The 21126-nt window shown below is 39.2% G+C and overlaps 1 protein-coding gene across 1 annotated transcript in view; it reads left to right on the plus strand.

Annotated features, from left to right (window-relative positions):
- Nucleotides 1-21126, plus strand: part of BZW2 (basic leucine zipper and W2 domains 2) — a 55910-nt gene that overhangs the window by 4224 nt on the left and 30560 nt on the right. Inside the window, exon 2 of the mRNA XM_005480841.3 lies at nucleotides 15793-15857. Within this exon, the coding sequence (XP_005480898.1) occupies nucleotides 15800-15857 (58 nt within the window). The 5' untranslated portion in view covers nucleotides 15793-15799. The remainder of the gene's footprint in view (nucleotides 1-15792; nucleotides 15858-21126) is intronic.

A 21126-nucleotide genomic window follows, 5' to 3' on the forward strand; every position in this document is an offset into this window, starting at 1 on the left:
AGAATAGCAGTCACCTATAGAATTTTCTTCTAAGAAAACTATTCAACTGTTCATCTGTATATGTTGTGAAGTGCATTTTTGAGCATATGCTTTTATTTTTGTGTGTCTTTAACTGCTAATCATGCCAGGGCAACCAGAATCTTCCCACAGGGAGTGAGGATTAAGAAAGCAAAGAAGAAATTTCGAGGTGCTCAGGTATTGTGATGATGATCATGGGCGATGTAAGTGCCTGAGTTGAATGTGCATTTGTACTACCTGGTTAAAAGCTTCCTTTGAAAAAGTCAGCATTGCTTTCACAACAAAATCAGATATGTGTACTTCTTTCTTCTTTTATATACCCAACATAGGAAAAAAAAAAATTGCTCTTTTGCAGATTGAGTTCACATTCTCTTAATTGTTTTTTCTAGGTGGTTCTAGTATGAGTAGCTTGCTCAGACAATACATGTTTTGTGCTTTTCTTATTAGCTCTAAGTCACTGTGGTTTTATTGAATTAAAAGAAATCTAAGCTTTAAACAAATTGTTTCGTGCCTATGAATTCCACATAGTTAGGTGCTTGCATTTTTTGGAACAGATGGTGTGCAAGCAGCTTTTTGCTGTTAAAGACTGAGATGTGTTTAGTGACAGCAGAGCAATATGTGTCAGAGTATGCCTGAGCACCTTTGCAAGACTAAATTCTTTCCCTCTTATGCTTTGCAGGTGGTAGCAATAACCCAGTAATTCATTAGCACAGCTTCTGTAAGAATTGGTTTGCAATTGCTTTTCAGATGGCTGTTCCTAAAATAAATTCAAAATTTCAGAAATATAAAGCAAATAAAATTGCATTAAGGTGCAAGGGAAATATATCTGTGTGTAGGAGGAGATTGAAAAATTACAGCATATACAGAATTTGTACTGGTTTTAGGGATTCATGAGTGCAGTACTGGGAAAAACAGCGTTAGCAGCATTCAGTCAGTGACAATCAAACCTTTCTTTGGTGAAGAATGGTGGAGGCACTTGGGTTAAACATTTAATTAGATCTAATTAGTGAGTAATTTTTTTAACCTCTAGACAAGATTATTAAACTTTGCTTACAGTCATGTGCAGATATATGTACCTCTTTGTAGGCTTAAGGTTATTGTTTAGGACAGAGGAATTAGATCATGCATTGAATGGCTGTGTGCTGTTAAATTCAGAATGTTTTAAGAGGCATCATCTTTTATTCCTCATTTTCTGTCCTCATTCCTCCTGTGCAAATTCAAGAATTCCTACATCTGTGTGGCTCATAAGGCAATAGGCAGTCACCCACATCTATCTCTCTATTTGAGCTTACAGGTGATGTAATTCCATTTTTATATTTTATGAGCAATAAATCACGTGTGAACTGTGATGGTTGCCCATTAAATTTTAGATTTGATTTCTGAAATGGTTTACTTTTCCATGTGATTCAGTGTTGATTAAAAATTACTCTTCTCCTCAACTGCAACAGTACTTACATATTAAAGTAGTAACTGTCTGTTGAAAGATAAATAAAATACTCAAGGATCACTCAGAGGTAATGCTGGTGTGTGAGAGGAAGATTGACAAATGGAAAAAAAATCTATTTTTTCTCCCTAGAGAAAAGTTTGTGGAGTGCAATAATCTTCTACCATGCCTGAAAACCCTTTTGAACTCACTGTACCATAGTTCTTAAAGGTAGCTGTAGATCTTGTAAGAGACTGCAAAAGTCAAAATAAAAAGCCAAGCAGAGTCCAGTACCCATGTGCAGTGGTATGGTGGTCATTTTACTGCACTGAAGTGCTCTTTACCATTCTTGCATGAATGAAACACTTGAGTTTCAGAGTTTAACAGCTTTGGTCTCCTGTAAAGTGTGGTTGTATAGTGCAAGCACAATACAGGGAACTCATATTTTGGTAGCAATTTGCTGGTAAAACTTCCAACTTGGTCGCTGTTTGTGATAGGGATGGCTAAGTCCAAGTGTGGCAGCTCATGTAGATAAAATTGCAGGACTGTTCTCCATCTTTAGATTCATTTTTGTTGGCTAAGCTGGTTTTAATAAAGAAAAACGTCTTCCTCACATGTACTGTATAAAACAAATAATCACTGTTTTGATTTTTAAATTACAGCAAGTCAGGAAAATACTTCCAGGAAGTAAATCAGTAGTAATTCCTACTTTTTTTGTGAGAGCTTTTAGGTGCTATATGTCTAAGAGTTTTTGAAATTAGAAATGAGGTTTTTTTTCTACTACAGAAATTATAGAATGAATTTTAAAATTCACTGAGTCCTTCATACATCAGTATGTTTTGTCATTCTGTATAAGGATTTGCTCTGCAAAATCTGAGCTATTCTTAGGTTGGATGGAGAAGTTCTCTATAGAGATCACTTACAGTTTTTGCAGGCTCATAGTGGCAGACAAAGATTACTGCTTTTATTCATCCTGTAAGATGATGGATTACCTCTAGTGAGAATTAGGACTGAGGACAGACAGATCAGGCTAAGGAAATGCTAGACACAGTCTGGGATAGAGGTTGGCCAGGGACATTGGAAAGGAAGCATCTTCTGTGATGTCTTGAATCTCAATGAGTTACACCCTTCTGCAATTCCTTCAGTTACTGTAGGCAGAACAATTAAATATGACTTTGGGGTTGTACTTGCTTGTAATAACTACTCTCTCATGTGTTTTCCTTAGATGTGTTTTCATGCATAAAGGAAGTCTGAGCAGTTCAACGGTTTGTAATTTGCAAGCTAAAGTGATCCTTTCATTTTAGGTTTTGTTTCCATAAATAAAATCCTCTAGTTCTCTAGAAATGTTTTTAAGAGGAAAGATACATTCAGTGCATTCAAGTTGCACTTATACATTAGTCATTTTCTTCTGATAAGACATGGGTGAAATCTTGGGAAGATATTACTGAGCATTAGATATAGGGCTTGTAATTTATTTTCACTGCTATTTCATGCCTTCAGCAACAGAAAATTAGAAAAACAAAGTATGTTACTTCTTTTAAATGCTTGAGAGAAGTCAGCCCTTTAGAAGAGAGGTTGATGAGTTTCTTTTCAGTTTACAGCCTTCTCTGTGTGCACCAATATTGGTGTGAGTTTGGTTTGAGTCTTGTTGCTAGTTTTCTCTATGTCTCTGCACCTTTCTGAAGCCTGTGTTAAGTCTTTTTTGTCTTAGGTCTGCTTTGGTGTTTTTCTTAATGCGTGATTTCTTGTGACTGTGACCTGAGGATCCCCAAATCATCAGCCAGTGCTATGAAAACCCAGTGTTGTGCTGTTGAATACTATATTCTGACAAGATGTTTGTGGCTTTCTTTCTCTACATTTTGTATTAGAAGAGACCCCAGTCAGTGTGTCCCCTGGGCCATGTGAATCCTTGGCTCTGCCCTTCAAATTTATCATCCTGCCCATGGGTCTCAGCTGCCTTCCCAGCATGAGGAAACACCTACTTCATGCTCAAGCACATGCATGAGGTCTTTTGCCAAGTTTTGACTTTGGCTGTCCTGTTTTGTGGGGCCTTGTTAAAAGGCTTCCTGAATTAGAAGAAGGAAAGGATGCACATAGTTCTCTTAAGGAGCCAAGGGAAGGGATTTACTTTGTCAGTTTATTCCTGTTAAATTGTTTATTGATGTATGCTGAAAAGTGCCGTTTTCCCAATGTGCTTTTCCCTTGGTATCTCACTTTGCATTTCTGTTGTGCCTCTGAGATTGTTCGTGATGACAGTGGACTGGTTGGCTGGTGATTCACACTGCTAAATTGTCAAGGCATCAGACTCTCAGGTCTCTCCTGTGAGGAAGTTGTGTGGTTCCTGAACTTTTATCTGTGAGCAGTGGTTCCCAGCTCACTGAAGCCAAATGTGTCAAGCCAAAGCATTTCTTGGGTAGCCTGTTGGATGCTAGGATTAGTTTAGTATCTTGGTGCCCTCCCTAAGCTGTATGTTGTTGAGGTATAGGAAGGCCTCATTATTTCCCCATTTTCCTTTGTCCTGTCAGTTTTAGTAATTGTTGACCTTTTTAGTAGGTGTTGGCACTGCCAAACAGTGTTGTGGTATGAGGAGACAATATAGTCTTTTGAAGCTGAGTGAGAGCAAAATCTTGGTGATGGGGAGAAAAACTGTAGGCCATGTTCCCCATTTATTGTTTTCAACATACTTGTTGCATTTTTTTTTGTAATCCCGAGATAAATTTCTTAATTTATGTTGAAATCTAGACTACTGAATTACTGACTAAAGTACCTTAATTCATGTTCCGAACACTTTGTTAGTAAATGTTCATATTGACAGATTTTTATCTGAAATATCAACTTTATTTTTGAAGCATTGTCAAGAATACCAAAAAAATAACAGTTATTGCAAAGCCTCCAATTAAAAGTCATGTTGAATATCTGCTCTCTTCTGTTTTAGAATTGAAAAAAAATTAATTTAGGTTGTCACTCCTACCTTTGTAATTTTATCCTCCCTTAGCAAAGAATATATGCTAACTTTACTAGTTATTCAGCTCTACAGAGTGTATCAAAGTATGCAGAGCAACGTTTGAGGTGGGATACAAATGTGTTGGTTTGCATGGCCTTCAGCAGTCAGTTCTCTGACTTGGAGAGTTTGACTGTATCCAGTGACTGAATGGCTCTGCATTCTAGGATTTAACTGCCATGTCTTTCTGAAGCCTCAGAGGGACCAGCCAAGCCTTTCCTTGTGGTTTCTCAGTCCAGCAAAAAAAATCCTCTAGCTGTCTCATTAGTAAGCATTTTAAATTATTCATAGTTTGTATCTTCATAGGAAGTGGGTTGTAGAAATCTAATGTAGCTTTTACTGGTGTTTTTGCTCTCTTGTACAAATGTATGTATGCATACACCTACAGATACACATTCCATGGAGCCCTTATTAGGTTATCTGCAGAAGTAGGTTGCTGATATTGGTCTTTCCAGTGCATGAACAGTGGTGTTGTAAACAAGCAAATAGATTTCCCTATTAATAGTGTCAAATATCATTGTGCCAAGCTGACATTGACATAGGCCAAACAACCACAAAGTGGATACATGCTTTCTCTGAAGGAAGCAAGGCTGTCTGGCATAGTGATGCTTTATGCCCTTTAAAAAAGATACTAAACATATTCTGGTTAGAAATCCATAACTCCTGCAGCAGTGCTTGGCTTCAGAAACTGGGTTGGGAGTGAGTGGACGGCTGTGGTCTGATACTGAGGCTGTGCTCTCAACTTTTTTGTGGTATGCTGCATTTTGGAACTTCTCAGCCAACAATGAAAGTTCTGTGAATTATTTCAGAAAGATGAACAAGCAGGTCTAATGAATTAACTACAGAACTGAATAGGATACAAATAGTAATTGCCTTATTGTTCATTTTGGGTGGGGAACTAAATTCCTATCTCTGCCTGAGATGCTTGTAGGTATCACTGAGCTATAGACTTTCACACAGATGGCCGATCTGCAGGTGTGAAGTTTGATCTGATTCAGATACATAAAAAGTGACTTCAGTCTGAAGCTGTGAAGCTGTTCACCCATCTCACTCTAAGATGGGCAAGCAGAACATTTCAGATAAGCTATTTTCTGGAAGTGTTTGTGTTTTTTCTTATGGTGAAAATATGCAAGAATTGCCCGGTTACACTAGGTGTCATAGTTAATTTTTAAAGGCAGGTCAAATGCACCCCATATTTGGGTTCTGCCAGTTGGCTGTTCAGTCAAGAAAAGTCAATAGGGGTTTTGATTTATCTGATTGCTTTCTAGAGTGATTGACAGCAAAACAAGGAGTGGTGCTCACCACCAGCAGTTTCAATTAAATTGCTGGGTTTAGCATTGAGCTGAGCTGACAGCATCTGTGCTTCCATTACCAGTGTGTGGGCACAAAGCACTGCAGTGTATTCAGCACTGCTTGCTGCCTCTGTGGTGGGACAAAATATTCTGTACCTGCTCTGATCTACATCTGGGTGAAACAGATGTCTCAGTAACTTCTACTAGCTTCTTGTAATGTGATTAAGCTGTTAGGAGATGATGCTAATACTGGAAAACAGATACAAATTACTGACACAACAGGCTAGTTGCTCTATTTTTTTTCTACTTCAAGTGATTTATATTGTGGCTTTATTTGACTTCCTTTTGTGGCAGTGTTTCTTAGTTCTGTGATTTTGGCCACCTGAATATATAAATCTGGTTTTGAGAACTGAATTTTCATCTGATTGCAATTATGATCAAAATTGCATATAATTACCACTTTTTGAGAAGCAGAACTTAAGAAGCATTCATAATAGCCATTGCTTGCAGTGCTGTGTTTATAGACAACTGTGAATTCTTTGGGTTCAGTTTGATGTATTCCAAAGTCTTCTGAATATAGATTATCATCAAAGACATAGTCTTGGTTTTATTCATTTATATTTTCAGATAAGTCTTACATTTAATGTCATTTATGTTTAAATACAGGATGGAAGAACAAGAAAAGCAAAGTTAAACTGTCAAAATTGAGAGACAATGCAGCGCTTTGAGAATTTTCAGGACTGTGTATGTGTATGATATTCCAAAATGAAGGAAACTTTGCCATAAATGATTGCTTAGTATTTGAGCTTTGGGTTACCAAACTAAAACTGATCTCCCATTTCTGATATGTGCAAAGTATCAGAGTCCAATACTCTAAAATCAGCATCTTTTAGATATTCCACATGTGGAGGGTATGATGTTTAATATCTGATTTCCCCACCTGAGGATAGTTGAGATTATGTGGGATTTCTGATTTAGCAGAGTAACTCAAATTATATTGAGAATGTCATACAAATGTAAATGACACATAACAAAGTAAAGCAGTTGCAATCACACAATTCAATCACAGTACCAATGTGATTCACATTACCAGTCTTGACAATATTCTCTCTGGGCACCCCCGTTTTTGGGAAGAAATATGTGGCTTGAATCACAACATGTCTCAAAGATTTTTGCTCTCTGAAGAAAACTGGTTTGAATGTATTCCCTCATCTTACAAAAAGCAACTAAAGTCCTCCTGCAAAATTAGTAATACAGCAAGCTGACCCAGGACAGTCCTCTTGGGATTTTTGTTTACTTCTCCTAACCTGACCTTACTCAGGTGCCACCCAACTCTCAGTGTTGTTGTCCTAGTACTCCTGGGTGGAATTTGGTGTCATGGGTGAGTAATGTGAGTAATGCCTTGTGTGTTTGTGGATCTAAGAGACAGCCTTCTCATACCAAAGCTTGGCTTACTGGGAGAAATTTGCCTTGGGTCTATAGTCTCATCTCTGGAAGTGGCCTGTAGTGTTGGTAGGTGAAAAACAAAGAGAACAAAACAAAACCCAAAAAAAAGCCAACACACAAAACCAGTGTAGATAGAGTGAGTGCTACATTTCTCTTTCATGTCCTGTCAAACTCATAGCAATTTCTCAGGTTTCCACACAGAGGTGAAGAGATGCTGTTCTGAAGTAAGGCTGAGTGCTGGTATGGGAGCTGCCCAGCAGTGGGTATGATAGCAAGTGTCTGCTCAGTCTGTAATAGCTGTTTTTCCTGACTCCCCTAGCATAACAGTTGACTGTGTAGGCACCCCATTGGTGGCCTTTATTTCTTTTTTTGCCCCAACACGAACTTGGATGTAAATTGGCATCTATTGCCACGGGATTATCTTAGCTTGATCTCAGAGGAGTTGTACCCACCGTTGCCTAGAAAGTAACTGCTTGCAGGTTGAAGTAGTCCAAGCATTGTTTGCTTCTATTCCCCACTCCAGGATTTTATTTACCAAAACTGGTGTGTTCTGTCAAAATGTTCACCTGCTCTGAGGAGGAAGAAGCAGCCTCAGGGAATATGGGACTGCTTTTGGGATGCAGAGTGACACAATTCAGTTACAGATTCCTTTTTTTTCTCCAAGTGAATACTGCTAACAGCATAACCAATGTAAGCTGGTATGTTTGGAGTAATAGATATGGTGAAAAGTGTTGTATGTTTTCACTGCTGGCCCTTTGTGCCAAAAAGATCAGAATTCAGATACCTGGCAGCTGATTCATTTTCCCTCAGGTAAAAAAAAAACCACCCCATGCATTATCTTAGTGAACTCTTTGCACATGCTTTGAAGAAATAATTAGGGAGTTCTGAATTGAAACTTGCTTTATTGCTTAAAACAGTTGCTCTATTAAAATCAAGACCTTCACCAATTGCAGATGTATAGGAGGTGCTGGCTATTAATACATCCCTCCTCCCATTACTGTATTTAGTTAATGAAATAATGAGCTGCTAGCATCTGGGGAGCATTGCTTTCTGGAGAATGCACAGATTGTATTTATTTTTATTTTTAACCTTAGCCCCTTAGTTTATCAGTTTTCAAGTGTTGCAGTGCTGTGTCCTGGAGGCAGTAGTGATCTCCAGTGCTTTTGCTGCTTCTCAGAGCTTTGAGGTAGCAAGAAGAATGGAAGAGGCACATCTTCTGATTTTATTGTTGATATTGAAGTTGTATGAGTAGGATCAACATTATAAAAACTTCCAGTGGGCTGATACATTAAAAAAAACAGAAGCAAGATGGACTTGAACAGAGGAGTGGTACTCTATATGAGAAAGCTGGTCTTCCTGCCTTCATTACAGAACTGTTACTGTGTTTTCTTGTGTCTCAGCAGGCTTTGTTTTTGGGAATGAAGCCTCTCTGGTACTTTTTTGAACATGTTTTCTTCCAAATACCTGTGTTTATTGGTTTGTAAGAGAGCTGGTTCAAGGATACCCTATAAAGTAACTCCATTAATGATTTCTTGCAAATGTACTGTGAGCAGTGGCTTCTGTAGTTCTCCCCCAAACATTAATTAAGGATTGAACAAAATGGCTGCAATATCTTTCCAGTCATGCTTTTTGCAGAATTTCAGCTACACCATTTTCCTGTAACAAAATCATCTCTATGGCAATTGCTAAGACAGTTGAATTTTTCAGGATGATCAGGACATGTAATGTCTCCAAATTTGAGAGCCCTGTTTTAGCATTTACACAATCCGTTGAAAGTGGTGTCTTGTGTGAGGAGAAAACTTTGTTAGCTTTGGAGGAGTTCTTTCTTCCATTGTTTATCAGTTCACCTCATCCTGATCTCTGCCTGGTGCTGTTTATCCCCTTCTTTTTCTAAGAGGTTTTCCAGTTGGCAAGGTATGCAAGCTTGGAATTGGTATTTTACCTTCCAATGAATGTTAATTGGATATGAATTGATTTGTAGCAATACACCATCTCCATTATCACAGCCTATTCCAGTTAAGAGTATAGCACCTAAGAGAGCTCTCAACAGTGAGAAAAGCTCTTGCTAATACCTTGTTCTTAAAGAATTACATCTAATTCCTCCTCTTTAGTCCCTGGAAGAAATCTTGTTACTGAATGACAACATTTTTTGTGTGTCACCCTGAGTGTGTGATTTAATTTTCTTAACTTGTATTTCTACATGCCAGTTATTAGGAATTTTTCCTTTTCTTTCACTGACTGTGCAATGACTCATGCACTTTTTATATGATTCCTGATGGCATGACAGAGAAGTCCATTGTCTCAGTGCTCAATTTACAGTTCTCTTGACACCATGAAGTGCATTTGAAAGTGCTTCAGTGGTGTTACTCATCTGAGCCACTTCTGTAGCAATTCCTGGTTAGTGACCTAAGAAATACCTGCTGTCCTGAAATAAGTGCAGTGAGGTGGCTCTCTAATGCAGTGTGTGGTTGTACATTTATTGGTGGCAGTGGAAACTGGGACTTTTTCTGACTGTTTTTCAAGAAACATCCCAGTTTAGCTGTTAGGTGATGTGGTTTATGGTGCAGACTTCAGTGAGTCTGTCTTCTCATTTTTTCTGGGTTTATCATGTTCTTAAGTGCCATCTGCATGTCTACCAAGTCCATCTACATGTGTTTTAAATAGTGACAGTAACTCTACCACTTTCCTGGGCAGCCTATTCCAGTGCCTCACAGTGCTTTCAGTGAAGAAAATTTTCCTACCACCAAATTTAAACCTCTCCTGATGTAAGGTGAGGCCATTTCCTCTTGTCTTGTTGCTCCTTACTTGGAATGGACCTGCTCCATCTGGCTCTGGCCTCCTTTCGGGTGGCTGCAAAGAGCAGTAAGGTCTCCCCTTCCCCCTCCTTCTCAGGATAACTCTTCACAAGCTGCATGCCCAGTTCATTCCTGGAAAACCTTGCATGAGCACAGGTTTTTATTTATTATTTACCGTATGATAAGTTTCATTCTCTTCAGGTATTTTGCTGCAGAATTAAATAAATTCCTTCTGCTTCATCTCCTTGTTTTCTCTCTCCCACTAAGTATGCTAATAAGGAACAAAGATTTTTATTGAAGTAGATACACTTTTTACTGCGGAGCAATACTGTTCTGTGATTAAAAAATAAACATTTTTGAAATATTTAAGTGCCTTGAGAGCTTCTGGGAGGCTCTTTAGGGAAAGACAGGGCATGTGGTTCAGCAATATTCGTATTTCATGTAAACATTAAACCCCCATGTGAGTTGTGTTTACCCTGCAGATTCTTATGTTACTGTTTTGTCCCTGCATATTGCTGCCGAGGCTATAAAATCAGGGAAGGGATTTTAATGTGGCAGGAGCCTGGCTCTGGCTTTATTGTTCCTAATGAACAGCCCCTTTGGGTTAAAGGTTTCATAAACATGGCAGCTGTGCTGGTGCCTGTGTGGCAAGTGTGCAAGAGAAACCTGGTTGCTGGTGCTGCACTTCCTGGTGATTTGTGCCATGGTTGAATTTATGGACCTCCAGCTTATTAGTCACTTCTTAAAAAATCCCAGTGTTTTAGGAACAAAAGGCACAGTGTCCCAGTGGAAGGCAGGAAGCCTGATGAGGATTTGTTGAGAACCTGTGTCTGGATTGCATCTGCTCTGTCTTCTTGTCCCCTCACATTGCTCTGTTCTCTCTACTGGTAATGATTTATAAGTTTTCCACCTACAGATTTTGTTAGCTTATGATCTAGCTGTCTGCTGCTTTTCAGAGAGCAGAGACAGCTGCTGGCTGCATGCTGACATGTTTCCTCTCTGGCAAAAGTGCAAGGGCAGCTTTTCCTCTATGCTGCTCAAGTTCAGTAATTTGCATTTAATGTAACTTCTTGGCTTGCTGCTGAAAGGGGTGGAAAACTCTCTTTACCCCAAGCCTGGAACTGTGAGACAATGAAAACACCCAATAACATTGCTGGATAAAAAAGACCCAGTAAAGCTTTTTAATGTCCTGGATATTCTTTGGTGGGAAAGAAAAGATTGCCTTTGATATGTGGGTTGGGATGTTTCCTTCATGGCAACTCTACCCATCTATGCTTCTATTTTATTTGCCTTTGTGATGAGTTCTGCCCCTGTCTTACACTATATCTGAGCAAGGGAAGGAGATGGAAATAGCTGCTGCCAAGCCTGTGTTGCTGTGCAGGCGGGTGGTGCAGTGTTGGTGTGTTCTGGCAGCTCTCTCCATCGCCCTGTCAGTCAGACGCTGTTGGCGCCAGTCCCCACAGCAGCAGCAGCATCTGTGCAGCTGTGCTGCCTCCCCCCTTGCCTCCCCAATCCCCTGGGCTGCCCAGAGGGTCACTGCCTGCCCTTGGGCTGTGTTTTGTGCCCTGCACACCAAGAGCCATAAAATGCTGGTCGTTTTTATTAAAATGTTGTTCTTTTTCTTGTGCTGGCTGGCATTGATTCCCTTCTCTCTGTAACTAGGGCAGTGAAGTTTCGCTGCTGTGAAGCAACTGTTCCCAGATTCATCTGAGCATGTTAATGTTTGGAGAATCTCAGATGATTCTGATATTTTGGTCAAAAGAAGCGCAAAATGATGCTTAGAAAAATAGTGTTGCTTTGAAGAAAGGTTTTCAGTATTTTTTTTTCAATTTGAGCAAAATGTTTCCAAGAACAAATGGTAGAAACTTCAGCCTTACCAAGGCTTTAAATAATTCAGGAGTTAATCATCATAAGAATTTCCCTGTGGTGTGGATAAAAGACTACATTTTTCTAACCTATTGAGTTCATACTTGCTGAAGTGGTGAAAAAAACTTTTACTTTGTCTGTTGCAGGTTTTATAAATATATTTTATTAATTAATGCTGGATTTATTAATAAAGCTGTTACAGTTTTTATTAGTTGTGTGAGAAGGATTGCTTGATTAGAGTAACTGCTATATAATATGTATCTGCATATCTACATAGCTGTATATGTCCCTCAGTTTTATTTTAACTGTTTAGGGTCTTTAGCATGAAAATGAGGAGCAACTGTAGAGGAAGCTTCATTAGCTCCTGGATTTCAGGCAGTCTCAGGAGAAATGTGCCAACTCACCAATTTATGAATTTTTAAAGTATGAATCTGTTTTATACAAGCCTCTTAACAAGAGTGGGAGTGGAATTTGGTAAACTTTAAAGTCAGGCATTTTTTAATTTTTCTGATGAATTTTGTTGCTGCAAGTTAGTAATTAGCAGGCTTAGATAATTTTTGTTTGTATGAAAAATGAACCCATTGTGGAGCATAGTGCCAGGTTCTGTACTGCCCTGACATCTGCTTGGGTACTGAGCAGTAAATTGAGAGGAAAGCTTCTGTTGCTGAGCCTCTCCCATCTTCTGCTGGAGAGTGGAGTCTGTGAAAGGAGAGAGCTGACATTTCCATATCTCTTACTTGCTTTCCTGCTGACAATTCATGTAAATCTTGGAGGATGTTGAGCTGCAAGATACAAGTTTGCCTAGTGATTTGGATGTTTTTTTGGAGGCAATTCCCTTCCTACCCACATCTGTCCTTAAGATCCTTGCTCCAGTGAAACCACTATGACTGCTTTAGCTGCCATTTCAAAATTGGCCATTGGCTTTGAGCCCAGGTGCTGTACCTTTCAAAATGGAGAATATATGTAATAGTTCAAGGTCTTGAGTGATTTCAAGGTTTTACAGCTATCTGACACCTGAGAGGTAGGCTGCACTCTCTGATGCAATCAAATGTGCTGTGCAAGTTTATAAGCTTCCACCCTGAATTTACAACCTTCAGCCACCACTTTTGTACTGTTGTTGGTTTCTTATTGATGAAAAAAAAAGTTTGCATTGCATTCACTTTTGTAAATTTTATTATCCAGGCAGCTGTTGTGGTAGCAAAAGCACTTTAGATTCTCATTTTCAGGACCTGATGCCATTCTCAATTGTTGTATAGATCACTGGGTTGGTTTTTTTGCTCAGTCTCAAGATTCTATTTCTTAATGAAGGATCCTGGGCCATTGCTTGAGGCAGTGCCTTATAAAGCCAGACCCTCACTCGAGCAGATTAAAGCACAGTACATTTAAAGCTAAATATAGAAGAAGGCATATCCTGTGTTCCTAGTAATTAACTATTCAAGAGTCTCTTCTGTTGCACTGAACCTTTAGTCATTAAATCAGCCACAAGTTGGGAGTCCTGCTTTAACTGCTTTTTTTTTTTTTAGTCTTTTTCCCAGCTGTCTTAAAGGACATATATTTTGTTCACAGGCAACAGTTAAAATCCATAGTCAAGCTTAAGGTACATGCAAGTGTTTTTGCAACTTACTAACACACTGCATCCAAGGAAAGAAGTCTGGTGTTAGAAATTCAGTGTATGCATTTCTGTCTTTCATAGAAACTGGGAAACTGTCCAAGTGTGCTGGGTTGAAGGCTTTTGTGTGTTGCTTAAGGAAGTGGGCACTGTGACCCCAGCCTGACAGCATGTGTGTGCTCTGGAAGAGCTGTGAAAAATGGAGTTCTTACCTGCTGTGTGCCTTGCTTGACATTTTTATTGCAAACCTTTTGGGTTCCTCTTGCCATCTCTTGAAATGAATGTTTTTGGAATAAGGTGTAAGGTGTCCAGGCAAAACATAAAAACAAGTCAGAAATACCTAGGTGAATGTTATAGATCATTCTCTTTACAAATAACTGAAGGACAGAAAGAGCAGATAAGTATGTCAAATCTAGGCAGTCCCTGGCTAGAGGCTGGGCTGTTGCTCATCCCTGTAGATTGCTGGATTATCTGCCTAATTAACTTATAAAGCACCTCCTGTTCCTCTAGCACCGAGCTGTCTCATCAGGGGAAAGAGCCTTTGGAGCTGTGCTGTGAAGGCACTCCTGGATCCTACAGCACTGAAAGATCCTGTGATACCCTGGTTGGCCGTGTTTAACTCTTTGCAGATGAGCAGAACATTTTTCCAGAGGGCTGTTAAGTGTTGCAGTTGTTTTGAAACGCTCCTTGGTCTGTTAGAACAGCAGTTTGAAATCTCAGTGATGTGTGAATCTCAGTTGAACTGCTTGTTGTGTGTTTGTGGTTTTGTGACTTACAGGATGCAAACCTTGACTCTGAACTCCACTGGCTATTTCCAGTTCATGTGCCTGCATGCAGAGTTTTTGACTGTGGATAAATGGTAAACCTAGGCTAGAAGGAAGTGATTTGCCAAGTAAAACATTTGAAATGCTGCAAAAGTGGCCAGCTAGGGATGCTGCCACTAGAAGTCTGGTGAAAAGGAATACATTGTATAGCTGGAGCATTGTTAAGAGAGTTAAATGAACTTACAGGGGTAGAGAAAACACTATTTGGATAGTAATGTGTGATTGATGGCTTTCTCAGCCATGGAGCTTGAGTTTTTTTCATTTGTGGTAGGAAGCATGTTGGCAGATCTGTGTACTTCTAAACTAGACCTGCAGAGTCCACAATGAAGAAACACAAATAATACAGATTTTTGTAGAACTATAGTTATTAGAAGAACATGCTCAAAGTCTTTATTGAGAAAATTTAATTCTGGACAAGCAACTCATATGAAACAGTGACCAGATGGCCTGCAGGGTGGGGAGTAGGTGGCCTCTAAGTGTCAGGGCTGGCAGGTGCTGTGAGCAGGACAGGGTGATGACATGTGGTGATTCCTAGTGCTGCAATGCTTCCTTTTAATTGCTGCTGTTTGCATTCAGCTCTTGGTTCAGCTGCTCTTTGCATAAGCTGAGTTTTTTGCGATGAAACTGATTGTATCCAAAGCTTAAAAATAGTTTTGTTTTCTTTAGATAAAATGACATTAATATATTATCACTTCCTGATTATTTTGACATTGTGTATTGAGATTTGTTGTAAAGGTCTGAAGTAATACATTAATATATTATCACTTCCCAATTTTTTTGACATTGTGTGTTAAGATTTGCTGTAAAGGTCTGAAGTGTAATAGAAGCTCAGTATTTTTTACTGTTGTATGATGTGCCACGTAGGTCCTTAACTCTGTATTTATGCTCAAAGTTGATGGGGTGAGGGATTTGTTTATCTTCTATTATTTTTACAACACCCACATGCTTTTCAGAATCGAAAGTTGCTAAGATACAGTGATGCTTGTAAGAAATGTTTGATTATAATTTGATGATTAAAACACTGTCTTTATGGTTAGACCACAAAATCTTTCTTGAGCTGGACAGTGCATAACCCTGGGCATGCATCTGCCTGGTGACTGTGCCAGAGAGTGGCACCTGTGCCATGCTGAGCCTCACCAGGTTGGTTCCCAGCCCTCTGCCTCAGTGGCTTCTGTGCCCAGCATCCCCACGGGCTGCATGGGCAGTGGTTGGGTACCCCTGCCCCATGAGTAAGGGCAGTGGCTCCATCACCTTCCCAGTCAGTTCTGAATCTTCACAGTTTTTTACAGCGATGCCAACAGCCAGGTTTTAAGAAAAACACACCTTACTGAAGTTATCCTTGGATTGTAGTGCTCTTCATCTTAAAGATAATGTGAATTACTCTTGGAAAACGTGTTAAGAATTTTCTTTACCTGTCATATGTTGGGATTTTGCTACACTGAGTCTTTATTTTGCCTTTAGATTAAATTGTTGCTGTAAATTATAAATATTTTTCCCTTTTTTTCTTTCTTTCTCCAGAAATTTTATGAATAAGAATCAGAAGCCGGTGCTAACAGGCCAGCGGTTCAAAACTAGGAAGAGGGGTAAGTGGCATTACAATTTTTGCTTTATTTTCTTTGTTAAAATGACTAGAAACAGAGCAGGTGGAATGGTTGAAAGTTCAGCTAAGGAATTCTTCTCCCTTTCTTTTCAGCCATGTTAAGACTGAAGATGTTACTTTGAACTAAGCTCTATGAATTATATTATTTTCACTATATACCCTAGGACTTGATGTAAATTTGAGTTTATGAGATATGAAGTCTTGTGGAGGCTTCAGTTAAAGATTAGATGCTAAATGAATTTATAATATAATTGCATATGATAAAGAAAACTTGTTAGATGTTTGGTTTGGGTGTTTCTTAAAATGTCCTTTTCAACTAAGAAAGCAAAATATGAGCTTTTATTTAAAAGTTTAAAGAAAACTACCTGGGCTTTTTTAGTCTGATTTTCGTTTTTACTTCATTGACTCAGATTAATACCATGTCTGTAAATGAACCTTTCTTATCTAAAAAGGAATTTTCTCTCCTTCCTTCTCCATGAGATGGTCAGATCATTTCACTGGCCCTGCTTTCAGGTCAGAAGGAGGTCAGGAACTTCCTCTTTCACAAATATTTATTTCTCCTGTGTTAGTGTAGTCTTTTATTTTTTTAATTGTTTAAATAAAACAATTGTTTGAGTCTCAATTTATGCATTGTGATACTGATTTTCTGTAAACATGACCAACAGTTTAAGTACAGTAGAGCATCAATTTTTAAAGAAAGCTGAGTGGTGCTGATTGTACCATCCAGGTATCTGGCACAGCAGATATCATCCCAACATGCTTGCTTATACCATACTCAGAATTCATTTGTTGCAGTTTAGGTGGCTGGGATGAATGCCCAACAGTCTGATGCAGAGTGACAAAATACATCTAATTGTTTATTTTATTCCCTTCCTACTCCTCCACCAAAAATCCAAGTCTGGTTTGTGAAAAGAAGGATTAGATTTTTGGTGGTATAATTGTAGATTATTGCAGCAGACAGGTGGGATTCCTGTCTGTCATGAAACAGACATTTTCCGTCTTGACTTTCCTGTTTCTGATCGAAAGCTAACATGTCTTAAAAGCTTATCTAAACGTCTTGTGACAGAAAATGTAAATATGAGCATTTTTTTAGTGCAGATGAGAGAAGCAAAAAGAGTTGGTAACCTTTCTCAGAAAATTTCATATTCTGTCACAGCTCTGAAGAGCTGAATGATGAGTGTCTAGAGATCTAAGATGATCATGAAGCTTAGGTAGGAATTGCAAAATAGTTTGGTTTCAGTCATGTTAAAAAGCAGTGCCAGCTTTATCTCATCTTTCCTGCCTTGCACCCAGCACTTCAATTCGTTTCACTAGTACAGTCTCTTAAATGCAAAATGTCTTTCCTATGGTGCATATGCAATGTTTGAAAGGATAACTAATTAAAAAAGAAACCAGTGTTGTTTGTAATTAAATATCATGGTGCTCCAGTAATTAGTGTGATTAACTGTCTATCAGTGTGGTTGAGAGCTTTATGCAGTGGGAGCTGTACACTGCAGTAACTCGCAGCCATATAGATGTGGCCAGAGGAGTGGAATTAGCAACTCCTAAAGAAATCTGTCTGTCAGGTCAGCCAGTAGAAGCACTCAGATGTGCACACTGCTGGATTGATCCCACAGTATTTTTCAGTCTAGGCCAGTCAGTTGTGGTAAATATGTTTTTTGATAAACTTGTCTTAGAAAATATTCTCTCTCTCATAGAGACTTTCACTTTGTTTTCCACTGAGTTTAGCATAATCTGTCATAGTACAGATTTGGTCTTTGACTCCTATTTAATGCTAGCAATAATTAGAATAAATAAAGATACTTGATTTGCAATTCTGTGCCTATCCCTTGGATTACTGTTTACAGTGGTTGGAAGTAGCCCTAGATAATTCACTGATTACATGGAATAAAGAAAAGATATGAGGGGGTCCTCTGAAAGGTTGGTTGGGGTTTTTCTTTTGAGAGAGGTTTCTTAAGTGGGATTGTGGATATTAAGTGACTTTAATATAGAAATTTTAACATGCAGACACTTTTTGTACTCAAAGCATAAAATCTCTTCTTCAAAGGGGTGCCATCCTTCTTGCCTTAATATTTTAATAGCCTGCTTGGAAATTTGTAGATACTAAGTTCTATCTAGAGGCAGAGTGTTTGAGGAAAAGAAATGACTTCCAAGTATGTTTATTCCCTTAGGTTTTCAAATACTTTTGTATCTCAGCAGTGCCACAGGTCGTTAGGTTGTGGCTTAAGACTAGATGATACTATGGGGGTTTTTTATGCTGAGTTTCAGTATATCAGGGAGTCCTGAAATGTCACCCAGGTAGGACAGAGTGCAGTAGCTGTGGTTTGACCGTGACATTTTGGTTTTTGGAGACTGTACTGTGGCATATAACAGGCAGACAGGTAGGGGGTCTGAAACATGCACATGCTGGGGACAATGAGCTGCTTGTTTTTACCCACTTGTGTCCCATGGTACTTGTTTTTCCCTTCTGCAGATCCCTGGAGCACTGCCATCTCAGCAAGGTGTGACACTGCAGTCAGGCATCCAATAAAATTAATGCATATGTGAGCTTTTACCACTGGTCAGCTAGCTGCAACTAATCTCAGGTTGTGGAAAACTTCTGAGCTTTCAGAGAGCAAAAAAGAATGATACAATGTTTTCAATTTAAAGTTTGAAAGTATGCTTAGTGTGCAAAATATCTTTGAGAGAGAACCATGGAGGAGGAGCTTGTAACTCTCTCTCTAGTTATATTGATCAACCAAATGAAAGAAATAAGCCTTGCATGCAGCGTATATAGTGGCAGACATTCAAATCACTTTAAAAAGATTTGAAGGAAGAAAAATTATGCTGTTAAGGGAAGAACCTTCCAAGGCAAGGAGGCATCTCACAGTTCCTATCAATCTAGGAAATAAAATAGTTTGGTCAGTTCTTGGTATAATCTCTGTACCTGTTGAATATTCCTTTTTCAGTGAGGGTCAGCAGTAGTTGGTGTCTGCCCATACTTCTGTTTATGGAGCTATATTTGTGGAGATAAGAAAATTATCTAATAAAAAGTCAATATTAACACCTTTATGTTACCTTGTTTGGCCCCTCTTCTTACTTCATGTTATCTTTTTTCTTCCACAGAATTACAGTTGTGGGCCTTCTGTTGAAGTGATAAAATTAAATAAGGACAGAACTATGAATGTACTTGGTGATTTTCTTAGAAGCAAAAGATAGGAAATAAGGATCTAGGAACATGATGAAAATGAAAAGCTGTGTATGGCACTGCTGCAGTGGATATTGTATGCATCACATCTGCAAGCTACACCTGCCTCTGCCAGCCCATGTTTGGATCTGTGCTTGTTCAGTAATTGTGCACTTGACAGCTCAACAGACTGTCACCACTTGTTGGTGATGGCTTCTTACTCACCCTCTTGTAATACATCAGCATATTCCTCTTCAGTACATTAGCTTGGTAGGAAAATATTTCAATAAAATTATAAATCATTTTTCATGCAATGAATTCACCTCTTGTTCCTGTGTAAATTTTTAGATTGTGATAGACAAGAAAATAATAGGGTACTACAGATAAGAGGAAGACTTCTGGGGCAGGGAAAGAATCTATTTTAAATAGCTAAGAAATATTAATCATGGTATTTGTGTTTGTACTGAGCACTGTGTACCCGTGATACCAAGCATATAATACCTTCTAGTTTAGATGAGAACATCTTACATTTTTACATAAAATACATTTTTAAAAGTAAAACAGGATTTTTTTTCAGCTCTTAAAACAAAGGTCTGTCTTCTTGCTGGTTGATGTGTCATCAAGCATTTTAAAATTTTTTTTACTCTTCAAATAATAAATACTTACTTGGCAATCCCAAAGAGAATAATTGCACTCAGATGCTTGTTTATGGGTAGAACTGTGTTTCTTGTGCACAAGTAAAACTGCCTGAAGTACGCATACTGAAGTACTTATTTCAGTAAAAGACTGGTTTGTTTCTTGGTTGGTTGGCTGCTTTATTCTTTGGTTTGGGTTGGGTTTTGTACTTCAAGTTGGAGGAGAGCTGCAACTGAGTGTTTGGTAACAGGTCTGGTGGCTTGGGAGGGATTCCAGTAGCATGCTTCTCTCTGGGCATTTTTTCCTTGGAGCAAAGGCACATACTTGAATTCTCCTCTCAGCCTCCTGGTTTGTCCCTGATGGCTGTGCCCTGCAGATAGGAGAGGTGGTTCCTCAAAACAGACTCCAGGGCTTCATCACAGCCAAAGTTAAGATAACATGGCTGAGAGCCTGAACATCTCCAAGGTCTGGTGTGAAGTAAAAGCCTGGGAAGAAGCCATTTGCAGTCCAGAAAAGGGGCATTATTGAGTAGTGAGTGTATTGGGTGCTGAGCATGGTGGTGGAGAGTCTGGGTTTACCCTGTGTTTGTGTGCATCACTTCAGAGGGAGCCAGAGTTGGGAGTAGATGGTTGCTTGAGCGTGTGTATGGTGTCCATGGAGTTGTCTCAGTTTTGGTCTGAGGTCAGATTTGAGGGATGGAGAAGCAATCCATGTGGAGATGGGTCGTAGACTCAGTCATGAAAAGCTCAGAAAAAAGGGGATCCTACAGTCTTCCAGTGCTTAGTGCTTGAGAGACAGCCTTGAACTGCAGCTGGCTGCTTGAAAGGACAAGTGGACTAATCCACTGAGCTTCCCAGTGGATGGGACACTGAGTGGAAGGGACTGCTTTGTGCCTTCCAGGTACAATTGCTGTGGAAGAAGGGGGTGCATTGGAAGTGGAAGAGAATGTGTGAATGAGGTACTGAAGGTGCTAGAATGAGTGCTCCCCACATACATGCAGCAGAGGAGAGAGAACTTTGCTGTATGAGAAATAGAAAAGCTGTCAAAAGTAGGAATTGTCTGTGAAACAGTTATTCAATTGCCATGAAAGTACAGTGGCAGGAAGGAAGAGATTAGGGAAGAGAGGCTGTAAAAAAGCAAGGTCTCTTTATTAAGGCCTGGGATGAAAAGCTGCTCTATGAGGAGTAGGGAACAGAAGCCTGCAGCCAGAGGATGCATAAAGGCCAGAACCTCTCACAAAAAGTCTGCAAGAGTTGCAGCTGGCATATTTCAGACTGCATTAGCATATGTTTAGACCGGAATTTAACCAATCCTCAATTATCTTAGTAAGTAAAAATCTGTGGATTGATCCTCTGGATATTTTCCAATCTTTCAAGAACTTGTATCAGTGTTTGTGTCAGCAGGTGATAACAACCCTGGGTATGAGCGCACAGAACAGCTTGCAATTTTG

The sequence above is a fragment of the Zonotrichia albicollis genome, chromosome 1 (assembly GCF_047830755.1).
Source record: "Zonotrichia albicollis isolate bZonAlb1 chromosome 1, bZonAlb1.hap1, whole genome shotgun sequence".
NCBI classification, from domain to species: domain Eukaryota; kingdom Metazoa; phylum Chordata; class Aves; order Passeriformes; family Passerellidae; genus Zonotrichia; species Zonotrichia albicollis.